General features: G+C 37.1%; 5 protein-coding genes and 1 pseudogene across 5 annotated transcripts in view; 4 read left to right on the forward strand and 2 right to left on the reverse strand.

Moving 5' to 3' along the window:
- On the reverse strand, positions 105 to 3503 carry LOC104776283. The gene is made up of 7 exons (XM_010500317.2): positions 1875 to 3503; positions 1687 to 1742; positions 1274 to 1546; positions 957 to 1193; positions 735 to 854; positions 488 to 616; positions 105 to 407 (listed from the first exon to the last, which is right to left on the reverse strand). The coding sequence occupies exons 1-7, from the start codon at positions 3469 to 3471 to the stop codon at positions 387 to 389; spliced, it is 2433 nt and encodes an 810-aa protein (XP_010498619.1). The 5' UTR covers positions 3472 to 3503; the 3' UTR covers positions 105 to 386.
- On the reverse strand, positions 5903 to 7504 carry LOC104776284 (putative F-box/kelch-repeat protein At1g20940). The gene is made up of 2 exons (XM_010500318.2): positions 7078 to 7504; positions 5903 to 6714 (listed from the first exon to the last, which is right to left on the reverse strand). Exons 1-2 carry the CDS (start codon positions 7469 to 7471, stop codon positions 5939 to 5941), a joined length of 1170 nt encoding a protein of 389 aa, XP_010498620.1. The 5' UTR covers positions 7472 to 7504; the 3' UTR covers positions 5903 to 5938.
- LOC104776285 (auxilin-related protein 2-like) lies at positions 10068 to 13763 on the forward strand. The gene is made up of 9 exons (XM_010500320.2): positions 10068 to 11053; positions 11242 to 11453; positions 11546 to 11763; positions 11863 to 11977; positions 12058 to 12155; positions 12543 to 12608; positions 12815 to 12904; positions 13011 to 13187; positions 13362 to 13763. Exons 1-9 carry the CDS (start codon positions 10425 to 10427, stop codon positions 13398 to 13400), a joined length of 1644 nt encoding a protein of 547 aa, XP_010498622.1. The 5' UTR covers positions 10068 to 10424; the 3' UTR covers positions 13401 to 13763.
- Positions 18864 to 21089, forward strand: LOC104776286 (annotated as a pseudogene).
- Positions 21132 to 23544, forward strand: LOC104776288. The gene has a single exon (XM_010500322.2). The coding sequence runs from the start codon at positions 21237 to 21239 to the stop codon at positions 23367 to 23369; it is 2133 nt and encodes a 710-aa protein (XP_010498624.1). The 5' UTR covers positions 21132 to 21236; the 3' UTR covers positions 23370 to 23544.
- Positions 23664 to 24891, forward strand: part of LOC104776287 (replication factor C subunit 4) — a 6971-nt gene continuing 5743 nt past the window's right edge. Inside the window, exons 1-4 of the mRNA XM_010500321.2 lie at positions 23664 to 23799; positions 23894 to 23972; positions 24129 to 24208; positions 24727 to 24849. Of these exons, the coding sequence (XP_010498623.1) occupies positions 23690 to 23799; positions 23894 to 23972; positions 24129 to 24208; positions 24727 to 24849 (392 nt within the window). The 5' untranslated portion in view covers positions 23664 to 23689. The remainder of the gene's footprint in view (positions 23800 to 23893; positions 23973 to 24128; positions 24209 to 24726; positions 24850 to 24891) is intronic.

A 24891-nucleotide genomic window follows, 5' to 3' on the forward strand; every position in this document is an offset into this window, starting at 1 on the left:
TATAGTTTTTGGATTTTGTTTTTCAAAAACCAATTTTTTCTCCATTCAAGATTTTACATTAAATAGATTTCCTAAAAAATAGGAAAACTAGTTTTTAGCTTTTCTTTACAAATATTAACAAAAACTAGAATCCACATAATTACAGATTTTAGGGAAAACTTACGATTCTTTTTATTTTTTTTATGTTTCTTTATGTAATTATTTTAAAAATAACTTTCTTACAAAAAACTAAAATCTCAAAAATCAAAAACCAAAAACTAAAAACCCAAATCTATAATCTAAAAGCCATTTAAAAACCATCTTCCATTCATGGCCTTAGAGTAGCATCTATGGAGGAAACTAACTTATGGAAGAATGAAAACTCCACGAGGAAATTGTAGTTTTTGTTAGCATCCACAATAGTATACCTGTAAAATGAAGACAGAACTTCTCTCGTCACAAACCATGAATGCAAAACAAAATACAGACAATTTGGACTAATAATCACCTTAATGGTTTTATCTGCAAACCCTGCAAAGAGCTTGCCTTCCCAATATGACAAAGATGTGATTACTGATGAACCTGGGATTGATCCAACGTGAGTACAGTCTACTGATATCTCATCTCCTGACAATTCCTACAAAACCAGTGTTCGGAAATAGATGTTATAAAAGTAAAATCCAGCAACAGATAATAGGAAATTATAGATTTTCTTTTTACGCTTTCGATTAGATCTGTAGATTATTCGTCATTACCTGTACATTGATGGTTTTGTCCCAACCTCCAGTGAATAGCCATTTACCACTCACGGCAATGCTGAGAATTGCACCACTCTGTATTTTTGTAGACTTCATCAAAGTATCGTCCCTCCATATCTGATGAAAGAATCATAAGAGCCCAGGTTTAGAGACAGAGAGAAAATAAGATTGAAATGAAGCAAGTCAAGCTAAATGTTTTTTTAAGGACAAATTTAAAACCTGTATATCTCCGTTTTGATAAGCTGCTACTAGGGTTTGATCGTCTGCAGCTAGAGACAGAATAGATCTCACAATACCTGGACTCTCTTCCCCCAACACCGTCAACAAACTGTGGTCACTTAGACTCCACAATCGAACGGTTCCATCCCAACTTCCGCTGTATAGTACTCCATTTAGAACAACAAGCGTTGAGACTATAGATTTATGACCACTCATAGTACAAACCAGGCTTCCATCCTGGGAAAACAATCACCTTCAGATTATAATGGAAATTTTATCAAGACAAGCTTTACAAGTGTATAGGAAAATTAACTTACTTGCAATGACCAAGCTTTGATCGTGTTATCTCCACTGCCGCTATACACATACCCGTATTCTGAGTATGCCAATGAATGAATGCCAGTATATCGCCAGTCTTTTGGCTCATACCACTTTCTTAGCGGCTGATCTTCCAGAGGGAAAGTAGTGCTCCAAACAAAGATACCTCCTCCACCGTCGCCACTGACACATACTGGTTCTACTCCATCTATGTGCATCAAAGCCATTACTTTATCCTGATGACCTTTAAATGTCTGCACATGGGAGAAGTCCTGCATATAGAATGTTTTACATGAAGATCTATATAGCTGGAATCAGAGAGCTGTTACCGAGCTAAGAAGAAGATGAACAAAAATCTGTAAAGAATCTATCACTAACTACTATATATGTGGAATCATGATTGAATCTGTACCTTCAGAGACCATAAAAGGATAGTTTTATCATATGAGGAGCTGAACAGAAACCCACCTATACAGAGAAAAGGGACATAAAGATGCGTCGTTAAAAAGAAGGTTGAGTACATTGTTATCATTTGTTCAACATATAATAAAATATAATAAAATTGGTAAAAGGTTAGAAAACAGTACACCGTATGTATACCTCCAACCGCTAGAGCCGTGACAGAGTCTTGGTGTCCCCGCATGTCTTTAGATTTAACCTTTCCTTCTGAGAGTCTCCCAACAAAATCTATGTCAACCTTACCTTCACCGCCAGTTTTCGTTCCAGGCGACGCATCTTCCAGTTCTTTGGATTCCACTTCTACCAGGTGACATAATTCACTTAGAGGCAAACAGAACTCTTTCCCTTTCCCAGAAATCTTCTTATGCAATCCACTCACAGAATTGAACCTAGGATTCATGACTAGGTCCCTGTCGCATTTCCATAGATCAGACAAAACTGGACGAGCCAGAGGATCAAGACAGCAACATTGGCGAAGAACTTCAACCATAAATTTAAACTTCCCTTGGAGTTCAGATTCCAAACATAGTTTCTCCGTGATACCAGTGTAAAGCACCAAGAGATCCTCGATACCTTCTTCACATCCTTTTGCATCCACACAATGTACACTTTTAATCAGCTCCTCGGTAAACCGTTTTCCAAGAAGAAGCTTGAGGAGAAGAAAACAAACAGGCCAAACATCAGAGCTATACGAAACCAAATACTTTGAGCTGGCATTTTTAATCAACATATTCTGTTCTTTCAACAATTCAAACAACACCTCTGAGCTCATAAAAATCCCCTTCTGTAGTAATCCAACCAAAATCAAACCCATTTCCGAAACACCAACTGGTTTTCTCACAGAGCTAGTTTCTTCAGGGATAATCTGATACACATTCCTACCAGTTTCAATCAACTCAATCAAATCAACATAAGCATTCTCAAACTCGTCAAACTTCACACAAGAAACGCTTAAACAGCCTGAGATCACCCCTTCCATATGCAGATTGAGAAATGCCTCACATATTTGCATACCAAACATTGCTAAACGTGAAGTATCATCAACATCTTCAGTGAGATTATCCCAAGAAATTCCAGTAAGTTTCTCACCCACTAAATACAAAACCCCATTCTTCAAATCACCCCACAAGCCAAAAACTTTAGAAACACCTCTCTGTTTAACAGATACGATCGCATCAAGCTCATCTCTCTCCTCCTCTCTCATCCCCCACAGACAACTCATCATCCTCTGGACATAACTATACTTAAGGAAAGAGTCACAATCATCATCCTCGAACGAAGCAACCCGCAAAAGACGCACCTTCGACTCATCATCCTTCAGACTTCCACATAAACAACAAGATGAAGCAAGATCAGTAACATCACTCTCACCATTTTCCACGGAGACGGCGTCGTGGACTAAGATCCGATCCTTCCACGTGGCGTAAAAGTCGTCGGACCATGAACGAGCGACGAAATTAACGGGACTTTTACAATTCCGTCTAGGTTCAAGCTTAATCTGGGAAACAGAAGGGAATAGTCTGAGAAGATCGATGTTTTTGGGGAGAGCTGATGGTCCTTGAGGAGGTAACTTGACGAGAACAGTGCACGCTGGACATCGGATTGTGTCCGGAAACTTCTTGGGAAGATTCGTTAAGCATTCTTCGCACGCAGTGTGTCCGCAGGCGAGCACGCGCGGAACCGAGGACTCGCCGTCGTAAGACTGTAGACACACCGGGCACTCCGGTGCCTCCATCATCACCTTCGATTTTTCGATTCGATGAACAACTGAGTTTGTACGACGACGTTGTACACTATGACTAAACACAACGTTTTAGTCCTGGGGGTAATTCTGGTAATACACAAAAGATCATCTTTATTTTACAAACTACAACGTTGTAGATAGTAGGATGTTATGCAAGTTTTTTATATTATATAGTTCACTTAATTGTATTACACGAAACTAAGAGGGTTTCTGAATATGCCCAACATGGAGCAAATATATGCAAGTAGAACAAACTAAAAGTGGAGCTATGCCAAAAAGACATGAGTGAGAAACAGGCTAATCTTTAATTCCGAGGGAGAGTACCATGTTGGTTGAGTGAGACTTCAATTACTTGTGCCAATGAGTTTAGCTTATTTGCTACTTGCTGGTTGGTTAGTTTAGCATATGAAGATTGGCTTTGAAACTCACATCATCGAATACAAAAAAAAAATCTAGAAATAATAAGAAAGAAGAGATAAAGGCACTCCAAAAACATTACAAAATATGGAAAAATCAACTTTATATTAAACTCTAGCTACTTAAAAAAAAAAAGAGTTAACCACTCGGGGATTGTTTTATACAGTAAAACTTCTATAAATTAATACTCTATAAATTAATAAACACTATAAATTAATAAATTTTGCTAGTCCCAAGTCGGGACAGTGTAAAAAATAACAAAATTCGATAAGATAATAAGATAATAATTTTTTTGAAATCCTCATGTAAAATATGGTTCCAATAATATCATAAACTAATAATCATGTATATATATATATATGCTGATATAGTAAAGTATGTTTTTCTTAAACCTCATATCTATAAAACAATTGTTATGTTGTATCTTCAAACTATAATGATATAAAATATTCTATAACATTTCATAAAACAGCTAAAACTTTTTAAAGTTTTCACTTTCTAAATATGCATCATTTACATTTTGATAGTTTGATAGACTATTAAAATACGATAATTGATATTTTTATTCATATATTTGAATATTTATGTCATGTGTATAAGTGAATTTGTCTATAATATTTGTAATTCATTGTCAATAATATTTTTTAATTATTTCAAATTCAATTCTAATACCATAAAATTTACAACATCCAAAATTCTAATCTTTTACAACAATTGTCTTAATTTAATTTTTTTAAAATTAAACAATTAAAAATATACCTATAAATTAATATCACTATAAATTAATAAAATGTTTTGGTCCAACATTATTAATTTATAGAGGTTTTACTGTATATCCAAGTTTTCATCTAAATTTCACATGGTAGTTCGAAACGGCACAATGGACAAACATGATTGGTGGCAAACCANCTAATAATCATGTATATATATATATATGCTGATATAGTAAAGTATGTTTTTCTTAAACCTCATATCTATAAAACAATTGTTATGTTGTATCTTCAAACTATAATGATATAAAATATTCTATAACATTTCATAAAACAGCTAAAACTTTTTAAAGTTTTCACTTTCTAAATATGCATCATTTACATTTTGATAGTTTGATAGACTATTAAAATACGATAATTGATATTCTTATTCATATATTTGAANCGGATATTGATGGTGTTCTCATCAATTAATGGTACTCGCATAGCAGGAGAGAACTTAAAGGTAATATAAATTAACAAAGTCCAATCTGGAGAATAGTTAACCGAGGGAGAGATGACATCGATGGCAAGTGTAGTGCACATGTTTGCATAATCAACCTGAAAGGGATTGAGACGGACATCGTCCTTTAAGCAATTCAGTTGTACCCATCTATACCTTGAGTAGCTATCATGGATATCTTTGGCAGGCAAGGAGAAAGCAAGTACTGTCCGGCAATCTCTCATAGGTTCTTCAGACATTAGGATACTCGCTTCGACTTTGATTCTTCCCGCGTCTTCGGGTTTAGGATTGTGGTTGATTTCATGGTTGAGGGATACTCTGTGAAATTTTCGCGATGAAAAAATTTGTGTGAAATTTATTTTAATAAAACATGAATAATTATTCAATTTTTAAAAGAAATTAATTTTTTGTTTTTTAAAGAAGTATAATAGAGTTTCAAATTAAATGACTACAAATAGTTTAATTTATTTAATAAATTTTTATTTAAGTTTGTAATGGTATAGTTGTAATTATGATTAATTAATAGGTTTATTGGTTTATTTGATAAAATATACTTTGAGTTTTCTGTCGACGACACATCAGCATTTTTTCAGTAATTCTCTATTAATATTAATATGTAGAAGATTTGAGATTGTTTGTCTTCTCTCCACTTTCATTGTATTATTCAATCAATTTTTCAAAACATATCATCGCCTCTCATAGGTAAGAGTTTTCAAGTTTCTTTTTGTAGTTTGATTGCAAACAAAAGAAAATTAGAAATTTAATTAATATATTCACTCATTAGTTTATTTTTTTCCTTTATAAAACACCAAATCGGATATGCGTTTCTTAATCAAATGAGTGCCATAATTGCGTTCAGATAGGAGATGCGTAGGTCATTGGAAGCTACAATCACCTTCTCCTGCTCATCCTCCTCGACAAAGAACAAGGAGGGCGTAAACGTATAGTAGTCTAGGTTGTTTTTGTACCCACACCAGACAGATCCAAATCTCCAACTGTTAGCTTCCATGTCATACACATGAAGCCAACCATTGTAATAAGTGTCCTTCTTCATCTCCCTCACCACAAGGCACTTGCCATCGTACGCAACCACGTTCCAACATACAAGTTTTATGTCGTCCATGGGTACGTTCTTGATCCGCATGGTGAGGGTCCACTTGGAATTCCCTAGTAGTGTGTAAACTGAGATTGTTTCTTTCGTCCCCGATATCATGGTCAGACGATTGTTCTTCTTGTCTTCTGCAAAAAGCGGTTTTGTATCTGATTCTCCACGATGGAACATGGAAGGAATCAAGCGTGCTTTCTCTGTCTCCGGATTGAAAGCTATGAGGCTCCCATCGTCTCTCAACCAATGAAGAGTGCCGTCCAAGTAAACAGGTTTCATCCGCGCCGTGAGATCACTTTTGGAGGTGGTGGTGACGGTCGTTTCTGATAACCTCCAACAATATCCGTCACTGATCTCGAACGCGTACACCGTTTCCATCTCGAGTATGCATACGATCTTGAATCTTTTGGTGGTTTGATTTCGATTTACCGCAAAACCGACGCACATCGCTCTCTCCGTACGAGCAGCGTTAAGGTGTGCACCTCTATTTCGAACACCACCAACTATCGTAGGCAAAAGCTTTGACCCCGAGTGATCCAGGACTCGAAACCTCTTTGTGAGGGGGTTTGCGACGAAGAGATCACCGATGTATAGTAGGAGAAGGCCNAACCAATGAAGAGTGCCGTCCAAGTAAACAGGTTTCATCCGCGCCGTGAGATCACTTTTGGAGGTGGTGGTGACGGTCGTTTCTGATAACCTCCAACAATATCCGTCACTGATCTCGAACGCGTACACCGTTTCCATCTCGAGTATGCATACGATCTTGAATCTTTTGGTGGTTTGATTTCGATTTACCGCAAAACCGACGCACATCGCTCTCTCCGTACGAGCAGCGTTAAGGTGTGCAGGTCTATTTCGATCACCACCAACTATCGTAGGCAAAAGCTTTGACCCCGAGTGATCCAGGACTCGAAACCTCTTTGTGAGGGGGTTTGCGACGAAGAGATCACCGATGTATAGTAGGAGAAGGCCAGAGCATGAGCCGAAAATGTAACATCGATCTTTTGACAAATATACTTCATCTCCGCTTGACTTAGAATCGTAGGAAGAGAAAGACTTGCATATGACGTAATGTGCGCCATAGTTCATGAGGTGAAACAAACTGGATCCGACAAAGCGGGAAGAGTATCCGGATTCAAAACCCGGATCGTCGGATATATGCGAGTTGATCAATCTGTTCGTGCATCGCATCATGGCTAGAGATTTGGGGTCCAATTTGAAGAGAATCTCGTCGAAAAGATGAAGGGGTATGTCATTCATGATCAAAGTTGGATCGAAATGAGATCTCCCTAGTTAATGTTTTGTTTTGCTTGTTGATTCGATTGTCCTTGTGTTACTTTAGTGTTGGCCAGCTTTTTATATAGACAAAAACGTCTGTTATGAAAAGAAATAACAATCAGTTATAAATAAATAAAATTATCAAATATGAAATCATGGAAATATAAAAAGGTTATATATCTTAAGTTTTTCTAGATTGCAAAGTAAATTTTAGTTATTAATTTGAGCAATATGTCACCATATATATATCCACAGTAACAAATATTAATTATCTCAAAAGTTAGTAATCAAATAACGATAAATTGATTTGCCATGTGGTTTGCATTTCTAGATCGGCCGCTACCATCTTCATGGATGACGCTGAGACGAGGATCATAGGGAAGTTTGACTACACAAAAAATCAAAAACAAAAAAAAGTTGGCATTTTTCAAAATTCTACGAAGTATATACATATAGTAATTGTTATTGAATTTTAAACCGGTAGTAATATTGGTTATTTTATATATCTAGTGTGTAAATGTATGAGATTATACGAAAAATATATATTGGTTATTGAACCTTGAATGGTAGAAATTGTCAACAGTTTACAGAGTAGCCGGGGAATGGAAGCATCAATTAAGCTGTGGTCATATTGGTGCCATTTGAGAAATGGAACCATCAAACCAGTTTAAACGGAGATGAGTTATAATCAGCATGAAATTCAAATCCTAATGAAATGGATGTAGTCTATAAATGTTTTGAGAAGTTGTATGATAAACCCGAGATGAGTTTAATTTGTTGATTCATGAAACTGACGTTTCTTTGAGTTAGGCCTGGACTTAACGACACAGTTTTCTCCTTTGGCCCTTAGCTTTGGAGCCAGGTAGTCTCAGGGTTCTAGTGGATTGGTGATACCGCGTAGGTAGTGATCACTCCGACGTGCTCTGTTTTATTTTTGTTCTCCATTATAAAATGATAAAGTTTTTATAGAAATTATGTTTTCATGTATTTGATGTTATTATGTCAGTGAGAATAGTGTACCCATCTTAGTAGTATATATGTATGTATAATCAAAATCAAGGGTATTTATTACTACCAAAGCCTGAACAAGGCCACTATCAAGTGAATTGAGTAGATGGAAACTAGCAAAATATGAATAATTAACCATAGGAAACGTTTACAAGGCAGGTTTATTCTATTAGGGGTAGATTTTTAAGACCTCGAATCCACAAGGTAAAGGATCTATTACAGCATCCTAATAGCATCTCCAATGGTTCTCTATTTTTTTTTTTATAATAGAGATATTCTATAATATGAGTGAATTTTACTCCAATGTCCTCTATTTTCACTTCTAAAATAGAGATTACTATTTTTTCCTACAAAAAGTTCTTCTATAAATAGAGAAACTCTATTATAGAAGTGAGAATAGATGACCATTGGAAAACTCACATTTATTATAAAGATCTCTATTATAGAAAAAAAAATAGGGAAAACCATTGGAAATGGTCTAAACATTATCACTTATATTATATATAAATAGTACCCCTCGACTGCTCGTATTACCATGAAGATGCTGCTTCTTAATCGTGCTGCACAATGTTTTAGCAATATCAACCGGTCCCTTGATTAACCACTAAAGTAAACCGTAAGAGATTAAGGAAAAAAAAATTTTTTTTCTAATTTTTTTTCGTATATGTACATCCAATTGAAAAACATAGTGGATCGTATACACTTGTTTTCCCCTTTTCTTTATAAATAGTTTTTTTAAAGAATTTTGTAACCGTATTTTATTTGTAGTTTCCTCTTGGAAAAAAAATGTTTTATAATTTTCTATGCATAATAACTGTTAATCTATCGGAAAAAAGCATAAGAAATATGTCATACATGAAACTAATAATATCCAAAGTGGGCAGGTTGGACGAAATATGTCATAGTTGCTGGAATGTGACTGTAATACCACATAAATCATATTAAGCAGAAAAATAAAAATAAAATGACAAAAGACCAAAATTAAAACGAATTATTTTTCTTAATTAATAATGGAGTGGAATATTTTATCTGACAAAATAAGTAATTACGAAGGATCCCATTTATATATACATTTTTGAACACATGAGATATTTATGAAATAAATCCTGAAGTTCATAGCAAAAGGAATGTCATTGCCAATAAATTTTATAATTATTTTTTACTTTAAATAATATTAAATTCGGAATCTAATTGAAGAAGATTTTCTTTTATTCAAATTTCCCAAAATATTGGACCAACACCCATTAGTATTAAATATTTTATATTTAATTAATCTATTCTCAAAAAAACTGTACTAAACATTAAAAACAATTGATTTACTGTAGACAATAATAACAGCTGAAATCTCCGATTAAATTTTATATAAACAATGAAAATTATACACTACATAATATATTGATTGTAAAATTATAGTATCTTTAAAAAATACAAAAGTTATCATTTTCATATATAATAAATAAATTTTATTTTGTCTTTTTAAACAAAAAAAATATAGTATATATATAAAAAGGTACGAAGAAGAAAAATAAAAAAAGGGGAAGGTGGGAATTTTAAAAAGCAAAGCCACCTGTCTCTCTGACCCACCCATTCATTTTTTTGTGGGTAATAATATCTATCGTCGTCGTCTCCACACCGTCGGTGCGGTACCTCCCTCCCCTCCTCACGGATCAATTTCTAAAGCGAGAGATAGAGAATTAGAGATATAGAGAGACAGAGACATTATTTTCGCTAGATTCTCATAAATCTTCTCTCCTCCGATTTCCCCTTTTCCGTATTGAGAAAATTCCCTCATTTTTTGACGTGAGATCCGTAATTTTTATTTTTGTTTCCTTTACTGGGATCGATCTGAATAGGTATAGCTTGAAATTTTAGGGGAATCGTGAAATTTTTTTTTTCTTTTTGAGAAATCTCGACTTAATCGGCGGAAATGGACGAGTTTGGAGTTCTAACGGAGCGTTACGGGATTAAGCCTCAAGGTAAATCTGCTCCGATGGCTGCTTCCAAGCGTTCCGTTCATAATAACAACCCAAACAACAACAATGCTCAGAGCTGGAATTTCGCTACTGCTTCTTCCTCTGGTGTTAACGCGAAAACGAAATCGACGTCGTTTTCTGGTAATGGCTCTGTCTACGATGCTGACGATATCTTCTTTACGGCGAGTTCTACTACTAATAATAATATTAGAAAGAGTTCGAATTCTTCTAGTGGATTTGACGATTTTGATGGTTTCTCTGGGTTGAACAAGTCGTCATCTTCTTCTGGTTTTAATAATAATAGCAAGTCCTCCTCTTTGAACAACGATGATGATGGTTTGTTGTTCTCCAATTTTGGGAATTCTGGAAATAAAGCATCTGATGATGACTTGTTTGGTGGTATTATGCCGTCTTCGAAGCCCTCTGCTACTACTGGTACTGTTAAGAATGATGATTTGTTTGGGTCTTTCTCTTCATCTGAAAAGCAATACGCTACTGCCGTTGATGATCTGTTGGGTTTGGGGAAGAATGATGCTTCTTATGATGGATTGATTCCCGGTTTTGGTGGCACGACGACTAGCAGGTTTGTGATTTTGGTTCTAGTTTCCATTGCACCATAGATATAATGTGTGAAGATTCTTATGGTGAATGTGCTTGTGGCTTGTGAATACTATTTGATATACCCGATCACCTTTGTACAGGAAATTGTTATGGTTTGTATTTTTCTGTTGTTGAGATATTTTGTTTTTTTTTTTCTGGTTGATATTTCAGCAAGACGACCACATTGAACTTTGATTCTTCTGATCCTTTTGTGGTTCTAGAATCAACTGCGTCTGCATCACATTCTTCTCCTGGTCTGTTCGTGGATCCACTTGAAGAATTTGCTGCTTCAGTTAGTTCTCAGGGGAAAAAACCATCAACTACTTCGCACACATCATCAATACTTAAGCCTCCGCCTAAACCAACACAAAAAGTGAACAGAGGTTAATCTCTTTGATAACTTGAAATTTTGTTGAATTACTAGAGATTTGGTTTTTTCATTGTGCTCTAACTAGTCAAGGAATCATTTCCACAGTTAAGAGTTCAGGAATGTCTTCAATAGACGAACTTGAAGACTTTGCCATGGGTACTATGCGACGTAGTGCCTCCGCTTCTGACACTGCTAGTAAATATAGAGAAGCTGAAGATGCTGGAACAAAGAATAAAGAATTTGGTGTAGATGACCTTGACTCTTTTTTCAGCGCTGGACATCGCTCCAGCAGTGTACCAAAGTCACGGACTACTACAACTGAAGTAAGAACGACTTTCGAAATCTTACCAAGTTCCAATGTACTTATAATAAAAATAATGTATACTTAAATGTGTATCTTAATTCTTCTTTCGGATGCAAAGACATCTCGCAAGCAAGCGTCCAATGTACCAAAGAAGACGCCTAATGGGGTTTCTAATGCAAAGAAGCCTCCTGCTCCAGCAAATCTGGTGGATGACTTTTCTGCACTTTTTGGAGGTACATGTTGTGAAAACATGTATTTTCCAGCAATTGGTTACTCTAATGTTAGTTTCTAAGAAACGTTTCCTTATCTACAGAGGATCCTATATTTAGACAATTCGAGGAAATCCCAGGGGAAAGCGAAGAACGAAGAAAGGCCAGATGGGATCGTGAACAGAGAACAAAGAGCCGTGTGGTATGTGTGGTTATTTTGGTTTTCTTTTAAATCTTCTGCTGCAACCCTTGATTTTTTGCAACTTATGATGATATCTCATTTAGCTAAATGCTGGTATGAAAATCTATGATAACTTTTTTTTATTCTTGAAAGAACCCCTCCACATTCAAAAGTCTAGTTAAGTTCTCCAGAGAATGTGCTTTTCCTACGTCAGGTTATCCCTTATTCAATTTGATGGTCCTGCCAGCATGTCAAAATCGACGATACTCATTACCGTCTGGCATAGTGCAACCAATTTCTAGTTTAAGTTTTAATATGCTTATCATTGTTATCAGTGTTTAGCTTTTACTTAATTGTATATTTTGGTTCTAGATGATTTTACACAATTCAGTGCCTTTTAAAATGTAGGCACAAGCTGTTGCTGATATGAATAACCGTGATCATCAATCTCGGATTGAACAAGAACAGAGAACTGTGAGTAATGCTTTCTTGATCTTGATGTTTGAATCTTTATTATCATAATGCTTATTTATGGACGATGACCTTTTTTGGATTTGTTAGTCTTCACTATGATAGTGCCGTTTTTGACATTTATATCTCCGTTCGTAATTCTACATAGAGACCCCTTGTTGCTTTTTTAAATACCAAACGATTGTATTCTTGTTAATTTTGCTTTTCAGAGGATTTCTGAGACTGTTGATACTGAGATAAGGCGTTGGGCAACTGGAAAAGAAGGAAACATGCGTGCACTGCTATCTTCCTTGCAAATTGTGAGTTGAAATAAATATGAATTATAATTTTATGTTCTGTTACATCTGTCTGTCCATGTGATCCTCCTGAGTTCACTGAGTTCTGGTTCTGTTTGAACGATGACAGGTACTCTGGCCCGGATGTGGTTGGGAGGCCGTTTCTCTAACAGATTTGATCACTTCGTCAGCAGTCAAGAAAGTCTATAGAAAGGCAACGCTGTATGTCCATCCCGATAAAGTTCAGCAAAAGGGAGCCACGCTTGAACAAAAGTATATTGCCGAAAAGGTTTTTGACATTTTGAAGGTATTTTCTCAGTGTATCTATATGAGCAGCTCTCTTTCTATAATCTAAAGTAGATGAATGTTGACAGAAGAAACTTAGTTCCCTCTGTGTTAGTAATTTGAAGAAATCCGGTTAACTTTCTCGTCTCTTGCATAGATCCAGAAACCTTACTTATAACTGATTTGCATTGTACAGGAAGCTTGGAACAAGTTCAACAAGGAGGAGCTCTCATAAGCCCGTATGTTGTGGATCTGGCTGCCTCCATATCAGGTTTTACAACAGTTTGCTTCAGATAGACCCTGAAACGGGACTGATTACTCCTAGCAATGGATGATTAAGAGATCTTGAAGAAACTTGGTACTTGTTTGTTTTAAGTCTGTGTGCCACATAATTTGTCTGTGAGTCTTTTCTTGTTTTTAATCTTCTTGTCTCTGAATTTTCCTTTGACAGTTGGTAACTTGTCATCTTTCTGTACACTCAACCAAAAACAGAAAAAACAAAATTCCATGGGGGATATTGTATAGCCCCGAAAGCTCAGTAGATTATATATTGAATGTTACTTATTATAATAGCTATAGCGTCGAGATGATTCACTGATGTCTATTTCATTCCCAATTTCCCATAACTGTAACATAGTGCTTTTGTTGGTATGTTCATGGGTATATGAATATGTACGTTCATAATATTTTTGTGGCTCGGTAGTTATATAAAAGTTTTGGGGTTAGTAACTCACTGACTTCGTTAAAGATGTACACATGAAAAATAATATTATGCAAATTAACCTTCAAAATCCATGACACCAAGTAGACACTAATAATTGGAGAGAAAGATAAACCAGCTACTCGACCATATGTGATGTGTCAGTTTATAGCTCTAACTGATAATAGATTTTGAGGAACGAGAAATACTGATATTGATAGGCATACTGAAACTGCCAAAATTAACTTTCCAAAAATCTGATGATCAGATTTATAGCCACATAATATTGAAAATGCTAATATCCAGTGATCCAGATAGTGTCACATAGTATTGAAAATGCTAATATCCAGTGATCCAGATAGTGTCAGGACGCTACGCTCTTTGAATGGTTCTAAGTGTCTTATCTCATCCATCACCTTCAATCCAGATTGATATCTTCCTATTAAAAATAAATCAATTTAGATTTGATTTTTTTTCCCATTTCCAAAGATAAAAAAAAAAGAGAATAACAGAAATTCGAAATTTTATCAAGACAATAAACAAAAAAAAGAAATTTTATCAAGACAATAAACAAAAATAGAAAACAAACCAAAATCGTAGCATATTGTTTTCTTTTGTTAAATAAATAAAAATAGAAATTTTCCGACATCTATATATATATAATTAGGAAGTTCTCTCTCCTTCTATGATGTACACACATCATCTATTAGTTCACTCATTTTGTATAATTTTTATATTTACAAAAATTTAAACTAAATTATAAACGAAAAAAATGAAATGAAAAAAATAAAACACAAAAAAAAATTAAAGTAAAATATGAATAGATTGTATAAATATAAAATTAGGTATTTCTACCATAACATATAATAAATGTGAAAGATTTGTAAAAGACTAGTAATAGGAGAAAAACAAAACGTATCATATAATTAATGGAACAACGATTACTTTCAAAAGAAATGTTGATAAATTAAGACAGACTTACTTAAAGATGTTGATGAAGCCTGATTTACTTAAATACTCATTGTTCTACTTGTTGGCACCACAAAAATTTTCGACACAATTATCTCATGCTCTGTAGAGTCTGTTTACACTGGCTGAACCACCGTACCATCATCTCCCAAGCTCATGCCACTGGCTGGACCACAAATGTAGAGATTTGAATTTCCTCTTTTTTTTTTCTTTTTTTTTTCAACCAAACATTAATTAAAATTAAATCTCAACGTTAGTTGCCCAAACCGAAAGGAAAGAGTTTACAAAAAAAATTTCAAATAAAAGAGAACGCGAAGCTATAGCAAGGCCATCCGCCTTCGAGTTAGACGCACGTGGAATCCGTGAAGGGAAAAAAGTGGAAATGATTCCTTTAGGAAGCTGAAATTATCCAGTAGATTGGAAAATGAAGGTCAATCATCGAGAGATTGGACCATCGCGAGTAGCTCAGTACTGTCTGTTTCAAAACGCCTACAAGGAATCCCTGCAGAAGAATGCACTATATGGCCCACAACAACGCTTCAAGCTCCGAATGGAGAGGAGAATAACTCCAACGAAGACACCTTGCTCCCAACATTAAGGTCTGCTCCTCACCATTGCAACACCACCATCCCAAGAATGCACATCTGCTGCTTTCCAAGAACCATCAATCTGACAACGAGGTAAAGGATCATGGACCGCCAGAGGAACCGAAAGGCCTATAATGGCCTCCGTAAAGGAATGTGCCTCCTCCCAAGCTAATCTTTCAGCCAACGCTTGATCAAATATATCCTATGGCTCCACCTCTAAACCTTGAATTTCCTCTCTTTTAGATAAGAAAAGAAAAACCTTACATCTTGACACTAATGCTAAAAAATAATAATTGCATGAATTGCTTAATTTCTCAAATTTATTCTTAATATTTTTAGCAATTTTAGCTATTTATTCTTAATTTCTTCTTAATATTTTAATATTATTATTACTATTATTATTATTATTATTATTATTATTATTATTATATTTTTTTTTTGATGTTTATAATAACATTTTTATGCTTTATTTGAATTTTGAAGTCATCTTATACATTTTTCTTAATTTATACATTATTTTAATTTTAAGCACTTGTTTATTTTTTTCTCCTTTTAGAGACTCTCCTTCTAAGACATCCACATCATTAGAGGAACATTAAATCTAAAACTAATGAATCACTTAATTAATGCAATCATTTTATATTATTTTATTTTTATGATAGAAAACTAACAATAATAAAAATAAACTAAAATATTAACAGAAAACAAAAAAAAATACATCACATCAAAATCTCAAAGTAATATATAAATAGAGATTGTATAAATATAAAATTAGATTTGTTTATCATATAACATAGAATAATAAACATGTCGAAAAGTTAGAAAATATTATGAGTTTGTAAGTTACATATTTAATTAGGAGAATCGGAAAATATTATATAAAAACATATTTTAAAATAGAATGTCAAATTATACTATCTATGAAGGGATTTTTTTAATATCAATCCGTCGACACAATATTTAAAGTTTGAAATTGAATTATGATGTATACGAATATAAACGAGTCCAAGTAAATATAAAATGCATTACTAAGAAGCAAAATTTACATGCAATACAACACCAACCAGATAATCTTCGCGTAAAAACTGGGTATTTTCTCTAATAGTATATTTTTACGCCTACTTTGTAGAAACTAGGTTTCCACAATGAATTTGTTTGAGGAGGGAAACAAATTCAATAGAATTATCTCTCTAGAAAATAAATCTAAACCTTCGAATTGAAAGTAAAGAAGTAGAACTCAAAAGGATTAGGGTTTATTGCTAAGAACAAGAGGAGAACTCGATTATTGTATTCGATTATGGATGCCTTACAATGGAGAAGTCTCTCCTTCTTTATACATGTTCTAAGATTACACAATATATTAACTTTCCTTATCGGACGAAGTGAGATATGGAAAACTGCCTTATTGCTTCAGTCGGCCGCCGTGCCGAAGTGGAGGTCGGTTCCTTCTTCTTCGAGGCTACGCTTTGCCCGAACTGACTTCTTGTTGACCTAATCAAGCCATTAACCGGTTTCCCGGTTAACTAATCAATTAGTATTTCTGGTTTAGCTCGGTATGTCGGGGGTGCTGAATCCCGCACCAACATACTGCAATAAGAAAATATTACACAACCGATCATAAAAAATAGAGTATTGGAAGATAGAAATGATGAAATAGTTACGATGTTTTCTATATGAGATAATAGAACATGAAAAGTCATAGAAAATGACAGAAACATATGATAGTAAAAAATTGTTAAAAAAATATTTATATTGTACATGACTTAATAAAATTAATTTGATAACTATATTAATTTATCTTTTAAAATTCGAATGATTATATCTCCTCTTTACATTCAACTATTTGTATTGGTGAACCAGACACAGTATCTGGACGTAGATGCATATTGTTGTTTGTTTAGTGATAATTAAAATGATAACTGGATTAGGTATCTCGATGAGTTTTGAAAACTCATCCGAAAAACACTAAATTTCTGAATGAGTTTTTTTGGAGAGTTTGGATGAGGTAAACACATCTAAAATTGGTAAAAATCAAAAATACCCCTATTTTAATTAAATAATTACAAAGTATTTTTTCTCAATTCTAATATCAACAAAACCCTAAAATCTCAATTCTTCATCCATCAACCCGCTCATTACCGCAAAATTACGTTTTCCCGCCAAAACCACAAAAACTAGGTTTTCCAATTAAAACCGCAAAAACTAGGTTTCCCAACAAAAACACAAAAACTTGTTTTCTCGCCAAAACCGCAAAATTACGTTTTCTCGCCAAAATCGCAAAAATTACATTTTTCCGCCAAAATCGCAAAAATAACGTTTTTCCGTCAAAACCGCAAAATTACATTTTCCCGTCAAAACCGTAAAATCTCATTTTCCCACTAAAACCGCAAAATTACGTTTTCCCGCCAAAACCGCAAAATTACGTTTTTCCGTCAAAAATGCAAAAATTACGTTTTTCCGTCAAAAACGCAAAAATTACGTTTTTCCGTCAAAACCAAAATAACGTTTTCCCGCCAAAACCGCAAAATTACGTTTTCTCATCAAAACCGCAAATTTACGTTTTTCGCCAAAACCGCAAAATTACGTTTTCTCGCCAAAATCGAAAAATTATGTTTTCTCGCCAAAATAAAAAAAATACGTTTTTCCGTCAAAACCGCAAAATTACGGTTTCCCGTCAAAATCGCAAAATATTTTTTTTCCCGTCAAAACCGCAAACTTCCATTTTTCCGTCAAAACCACAAAATCTTGTTTTCCCATCAAAACTCCAAAATTACATTTTTCGTCAAAAAACGCAACAACGCAAAAATACGTTTTTCCGTCAAAACTGCAAAATCACATTTCCTACCAAAAACGCAAAATCACAGTTTTCCGCCAAAAACACAAAATTTTGGTTTTCGGCTAAAAATGCAAAATCTCGGTTTTCTGCCAAAAACAAAAAATCTCAAATTTCCGCTAAAAACGTAAAATTTCTGTTTTCCGTCAAGACAAGGGAACTTTATTTTTAAATATTTATTTAAATTTAATATGAAAATAAGCTAAAAACATGAATATATTATAACCACTAAATCTTAACATAAAATAAAAGGGTTTTTGTTCATTTTACATATATTGTATTCAGATGCACATAAATCAAATTACAAAACAAGCATAATTTTATCGAGATACAATTTCTGGATGCATAAACCAATAACGCAAACAAACATTATTTAGATATTTAGATATTGAGTTCAAATATTGCATCTTGATATTGTATCCAGATATTGCATCTAATGCACTAAACCAACATAGCCTTACTATACATAAAAATTCAGACTTAGAAATCTAGTGATTACAAATTAAAATCAAAAGCGTTGACAATAAAAAATATCATGAGCCACTTAAGTCAACCCACGTGTCAATCATCCATGTCACAACTTTCACCTATAAAATGTTCCCGCCCACATGCAAAATCCGAAGACAAGCTGAGTGTACTCCACCATGAAAATAAACGACACCACTCTCTTCTTCTTCTTCCTCATCTCTCTCTTCTGTTTATCGTCAGCTTCATCGAACAAGCCCAAGGTTTCGAATGGCTCGACCATCTTGTTCTCGACGACAGGAAGACCCACTTTCGAATTCGACATCTTCACTCTCCCAACAAACAAACGTCCACCGTCTCCCGCAGATGAGCACCGTCTCACCGATGGCAACTCCGTTAATTTCAACGGCCATTTCGCTTCTCCTTCTCCGGCTCTTATCGCACTTCTACCCAATAATTCTCGTATTCAACCACACGACTCGTCTCTTGTACATCTCATCTACGTTACCGAGAGAGACGGAACACCTAGCTTAAACTACGACGTCGTCCATAACGATAACTCCGGATCTAGAGTTCACGTTCCTTTATTTTCCGGCGATGAACAACATAGTGGTATGACAGTGAACTCGATGAAAGATACGCCTGTTTTGACTAACAAGCATCTCGTCTACGTTTCGACACATGAGAATCCGGGTAAACCATTGGCGAGTTGGGCTGCCGTTTACTCGACCAAGTTACGATCTAAGTCGACTCGGCGGTTAACACCACCTGGAATCGCTGATTTTTCTCCGGCGGTGTCTCCGTCTGGTAAATGGACCGCCGTGGCTTCGTTCGGAGAGAAAGGCTGGGTTTTCACCTTGGTTGAGAATGCGACTGGTTCATCAGACATCTACGTTTTCCTGACTCGTAATGGCACTAAGCGAGTCAAGGTGGTCAAGCAAGGCGGGTGGCCAAGTTGGGCCAACGATTCCACTCTGTATTTCCACCGGCAAAGCGACGACGGCTGGATCAGCGTGTACCGAGCGGTTCTACCCAAAACCGGACCGGTTAACACCAAATCGGTTAAGATTAAACGAGTCACGCCACCGGGTATTCACGCGTTCACACCCGCCGCTTCACCAAACAACGACGACTTCATCGCTGTGGCCACAAGGAGGCCAGGATCAGACATCCGTCACGTGGAGCTTTTCGACTTGAAGAAGAAGGAGTTCGTCGAGTTGACTCGTCTGGTATCGCCGAAGAGTCATCACTTTAACCCGTTTCTCTCCCCTGACTCGTCCCGAGTCGGATACCATACATGCAGAGGCGACGCAACTGGACGTAAAACTCCTCGCAACCTCCTCCAGGAAACTCAAAACCACTTCGGAAGACCTCTCTCTATTCAGATTCGACGGTGCGTTCCCAACAATCTCGCCGGAAGGTGATCGGTTCGCGTTCATCTCTTCCACAGGAGGCGTAAGCATTGTGAACTCAGACGGTTCAGGTCTACGCCAGGTGCTTCCTCAGGGTTTTGGAACAGTTTGGGATCCAGTTCGACGTGGCATCGTCTACACAAGCGCAGGTCCCATCATACCCCCAGCGACATTTCTAGTCGATGTTATCGCCGTTAATGTCGATGCAACAAACCCGTCAACCGCCGTTAAAAAACTAACGACTAACGGCGAGAACAACGCGTTTCCATGGCCATCACCTGACGGTAAAAGGATCGTCTTCCGTTCTGCTCGGTCCGGTGTTAAAAACATTTACATAATCGACGCAGAGAAAGGTGAGTCCGGTGGTTTATTCCGCCTAACGAATGGAAACTGGAACGATTCGATACCTACTTGGTCACCAGATGGTAATTGGATTGTGTTTTCATCGAACCGGGAATTTCCCGGTACGTTTTTGGATAATTTGTATGTGGTTCACCCGGATGGAACCGGTTTAAGGAAGCTAGCGCAGAACTTGACCGGTGGGCTGTCGATGCATTCGACGTTTAGTCCCGACAGTAAGAGAATCGTGTTCACTACCACTTATGCTGGCATCTCGGCTGAGTCGATCGGTACTCCCCATTTTTTCATCGCGGGTGGTGAGATCTTCACGGTGAATTTGGACGGTTCTGATTTGACGAGGCTTACCCACAACTCGGTGGAAGATGGACCACCCATGTGGTTCCCTAAGATCAAAGCTACTGGTGATGTCGCTTGGCCTACGAGGTTTGGGCCTAGTTGCTCTGTCCAAGATTTCAAGACGTTAACGTGAAAATGACAATGAAAAAGCAAGCACGCAACAATTCCAGTGTGTGTAAATCCGTCGCAATGATTTGTTACGTTCAACTTCAAATTATGTAACATTTCCATTATTCTTTAAAATAATATCCACATTAAATTATACTTTTGTCAGAAACGTTACAAATGATAGCCACGTGTCAAACTTATCTGAAACGTGACACCACACTCTGAAAAATTCCTCCGCCTTACAAAACTTGCGATTAACATCGTCTCTACTGAGTGACGATTAACCACCGACCAATCAGCCATGAATATTGCTCAGATTCTCTTCTTTTTCACGTCCCTTCTGCTTCTGCTTCACGCATCCACGGCGGAGCATCAAAATTTTTCAAACGCTGGTGGTGATGGAGACACCATCATATTCACCACTCTAGGACGATCGCGTTACGAATTCGACATATTCGCCCTCTCAACGGCTAAACCGCCGTCAGTTTCCGACGAGCTCCGGATCACCGATGGAGAATCGGTAAACTTCAATGGCTATTTCCCTTCTCCTTCTCCGGCGCTCATCTCTCTTCTACCCGATGAAACCCAAATTCAATTAGAAGATTCGTCTCCTCTGCATCTCATCTACGTCACCGAGAGAAACGGTACTTCTAGCTTATACTACGATCTGATATACGGAGGCGTCGATTCTGATTCCAAAAGGAGACGACGATCGGTGTTAGAAGCACCGTCTCGAGTCCAAGTTCCTTTGTTATCCGGCTTTGATCAACGGAGTGGCATGACGGTAAATTCGTTTAAAGATAAGCCTAGTTTGAGTGGTGAGTTTTTAGTCTACGTGTCAACTCACGAGAACTCTGGTGAGCCTAGGACTAGCTGGACCGCCGTTTACTCTACCGAGTTGAGAACCGGGTTAACCCGACGGTTGACGCCGAGTGGTGTAGCTGATTTTAGCCCCGCGGTTTCGCCTTCCGGGAATTTGACGGCGGTGGCTTCATACGGAGAGAGAGGCTGGACAGGGGAAATTGAAGAGCTAAGTACGGATATTTATGTGTTCTTGACTCGGGATGGGACTCACCGAGTTAAGGTGGTGGAGCACGGTGGTTGGCCTTGTTGGGTCGATGACTCCACTTTGTATTTCCATAGAAGAAGCGAGGAGGATGGTTGGATCAGTGTGTACAGAGCCATCTTACCTGATAACGGGCCGTTGACTACAGAGTCAGTGACAATTCAGCGAGTTACACCACTTGGAGTTCACGCTTTCACACCGGCGACGTCACCAAACAACCACAAGTTCATAGCGGTGGCGACGAGGAGACCTGGCTCAGATTACCGCCACGTGGAGTTTTTTGATCTGAAGAGGAATGAGTTTATTGAGTTGACTCGTTTGGTGGCGCCGGAGAGTCATCATCTGAACCCGTTCTTGTCCCCTGATGCGTCTCGAGTCGGATACCATAGTTGTAGAGGCGAGGCTAATGGAAGGAGAAATCCTCTGCTTTTCCTAGAGAATATTCAAACCACCACAAAGGATCTTTCTCTCTTTAGAATCGATGGTTCATTTCCTTCCTTCTCACCAAGGGGTGATCGTATAGCATACGTCAGAATGCCTGGTGTGTTTGTGGTGAAGCCCGATGGTTCAGGGCAGCGTGAAGTGTACAATGGAATGGCGTTTTCGACAGCTTGGGATCCGGTTCGACCAGGAATTGTCTATTCTAGCTCAGGTCCAACTTTTGCTACAGAGAGAACAGAGGTTGATGTCATCGCCATTGACGTGGATGCATCTGACAAGTCATCTTCCGTGAGGAGGCTAACGACTAACGGGAAAAACAATGCTTTCCCATGGCCATCTCCGGATGGTAAGCAGATAGTGTTTCGTTCGGGCAGAACTGGTCACAAAAACCTTTACATAATGGATGCTGAGAAAGGCGAAAGCGGTGGTCTATGGAGGTTAACCGAAGGTGTGTGGACTGACACAATGTGTAACTGGTCACCTGATGGCGAATGGATCGCGTTTGCATCTGATCGAGAAAGCCCTGGCTCGGGTAGTTTCGAGCTGTTCTTGATACATCCAAACGGAACAGGGATAAGGAAGCTTATCCAAAGCGGGACGGGTGGGAGAACTAACCACCCGGTTTTTAGCCCGGACAGTAAATCCTTAGTTTTTACATCTGATTATGCTGGAATCTCCGGAGAACCGATCTCAAACCCGCATTCGTACCAACCGTATGGCGATATTTTCACGGTGAAACTGGATGGCTCTAATCTAAGGAGGCTGACACATAACTCTTACGAAGATGGGACACCGGCATGGTCCCCTCGTTTCATCAACCCCGATGATGTAGTGTTACGCAGGAGGAATATTTCGAGTTGTTCGTTCGAAGACTGTCACTGGCTCAACAAGTACCCTACACTAAAAGGCCGAAAAATCTCTTGTTGATATGTATATATATATATATATATATATAGTAGTATATGTTTGCAGAGAGTGTGGAGTATCATAGTATCCTTTTTCAAAGTTTCAGCGATGTATCCCACAGCTTGTAATATGAGACTGTCAATGTATATGATGAAGACTGTCAATGTATATGCACAAGATAAGACAGTTCTATTAATGAGATCGAGATCGCTATTGTATATCATCATATCGTCGAGATGTCAAACCCTCTTAACGAGTTGGAGGGTTTATGGCGGGAGCGGGAAAATTGGTAGAACGTCGTACAAGGGTTTTTTATAAAGAGAGTCTCCGTCAAAGAGGGAATGAATTGGGAAGAGGAAATTAGAAGAAGAAAAAACAAAAAAGGCGAAGAGAGAGAGAAGAGAGGAATGGCGCCAGTTCTTCAGAGCTCACAGCCATGGGTTGAGAAATAGTACGATTTCTTCTTACTCATTTTTTTCTCCGTTGACGGAAACTGTATCGTTTTTTTTTTATTTTAACTCAATTGTTTTCCGATTTGGTTTTAGCCGGCCGAAGCAGGTTAAGGACGTGGCTCACCAGGAAGAGGTGGTTCGGGTCCTCACCAACACACTCGAGACTGCTGATGTAATATAACCCTCTGCTTATTTTAAAATTTGATTTTGTGAATCGGGTTCACTTTTCGGATACACATTTGAAATCCCTAGATGTCGTATCTGGTTCTAAATTCTGGGTTCTTGGATTTTTTTTCTTTCTTTTTTGTCTGCTGTGGCTCTGTTGTAGTGCCCGCACATGCTCTTTTACGGACCGCCAGGGACAGGAAAAACCACTACTGCACTTGCCATCGCCCACCAGCTATTTGGGTACTCAAATCATCTATTACAAATTTCTGATTTTAGTGTGTCATGGATTGATTTTTTTATAGATTGATTCATTAGTGTGTGCCTAACTTGTAACTTGTATGAGAGACCTTGTTTTGATATGATACATTCAGCTTTGTGATTCAGATAACTCGAAAAAGTGATGAAGATGCTGTGATAATTTCCACCCTCAGGGTCTTTGTGGTTGCATTATGATATACCAAGTTGTTTCACTAGGTAGCTAGACGTTATATTTAGATGTGTGGATTCATAATAACACTAGTCACTATGGTTTTGGTATGTAAGTCTTTATTAGGTTTATGAGTTTGGACTGTCTCCTCTTTCGAGCAAATTGGAAGCTATTTTTGTTGTTGTCTCATATGATTTTGTTTCAGCTTGTTTAGGGAGTAATATCACACTATGTATTTTCATGAGACTGTCATTTTGTTGTTATTTTCATTTTGCTGTGATTACAAGAGATGGGGATGTGAAACTAACCAAAGAGTTTATACTTTATACAGACCTGAACTATACAAGTCTAGGGTGTTGGAGCTGAATGCGAGTGATGACAGAGGCATTAATGTTGTTCGGACAAAGATCAAGGATTTTGCTGCTGTTGCTGTTGGGTCTAATCATCGTCCAGGGTGTGTAATTTTTATTTGCTTTTCTTAAGTTTTTGTTGTTTT

The sequence above is a fragment of the Camelina sativa genome, chromosome 3 (assembly GCF_000633955.1).
Source record: "Camelina sativa cultivar DH55 chromosome 3, Cs, whole genome shotgun sequence".
NCBI classification, from domain to species: domain Eukaryota; kingdom Viridiplantae; phylum Streptophyta; class Magnoliopsida; order Brassicales; family Brassicaceae; genus Camelina; species Camelina sativa.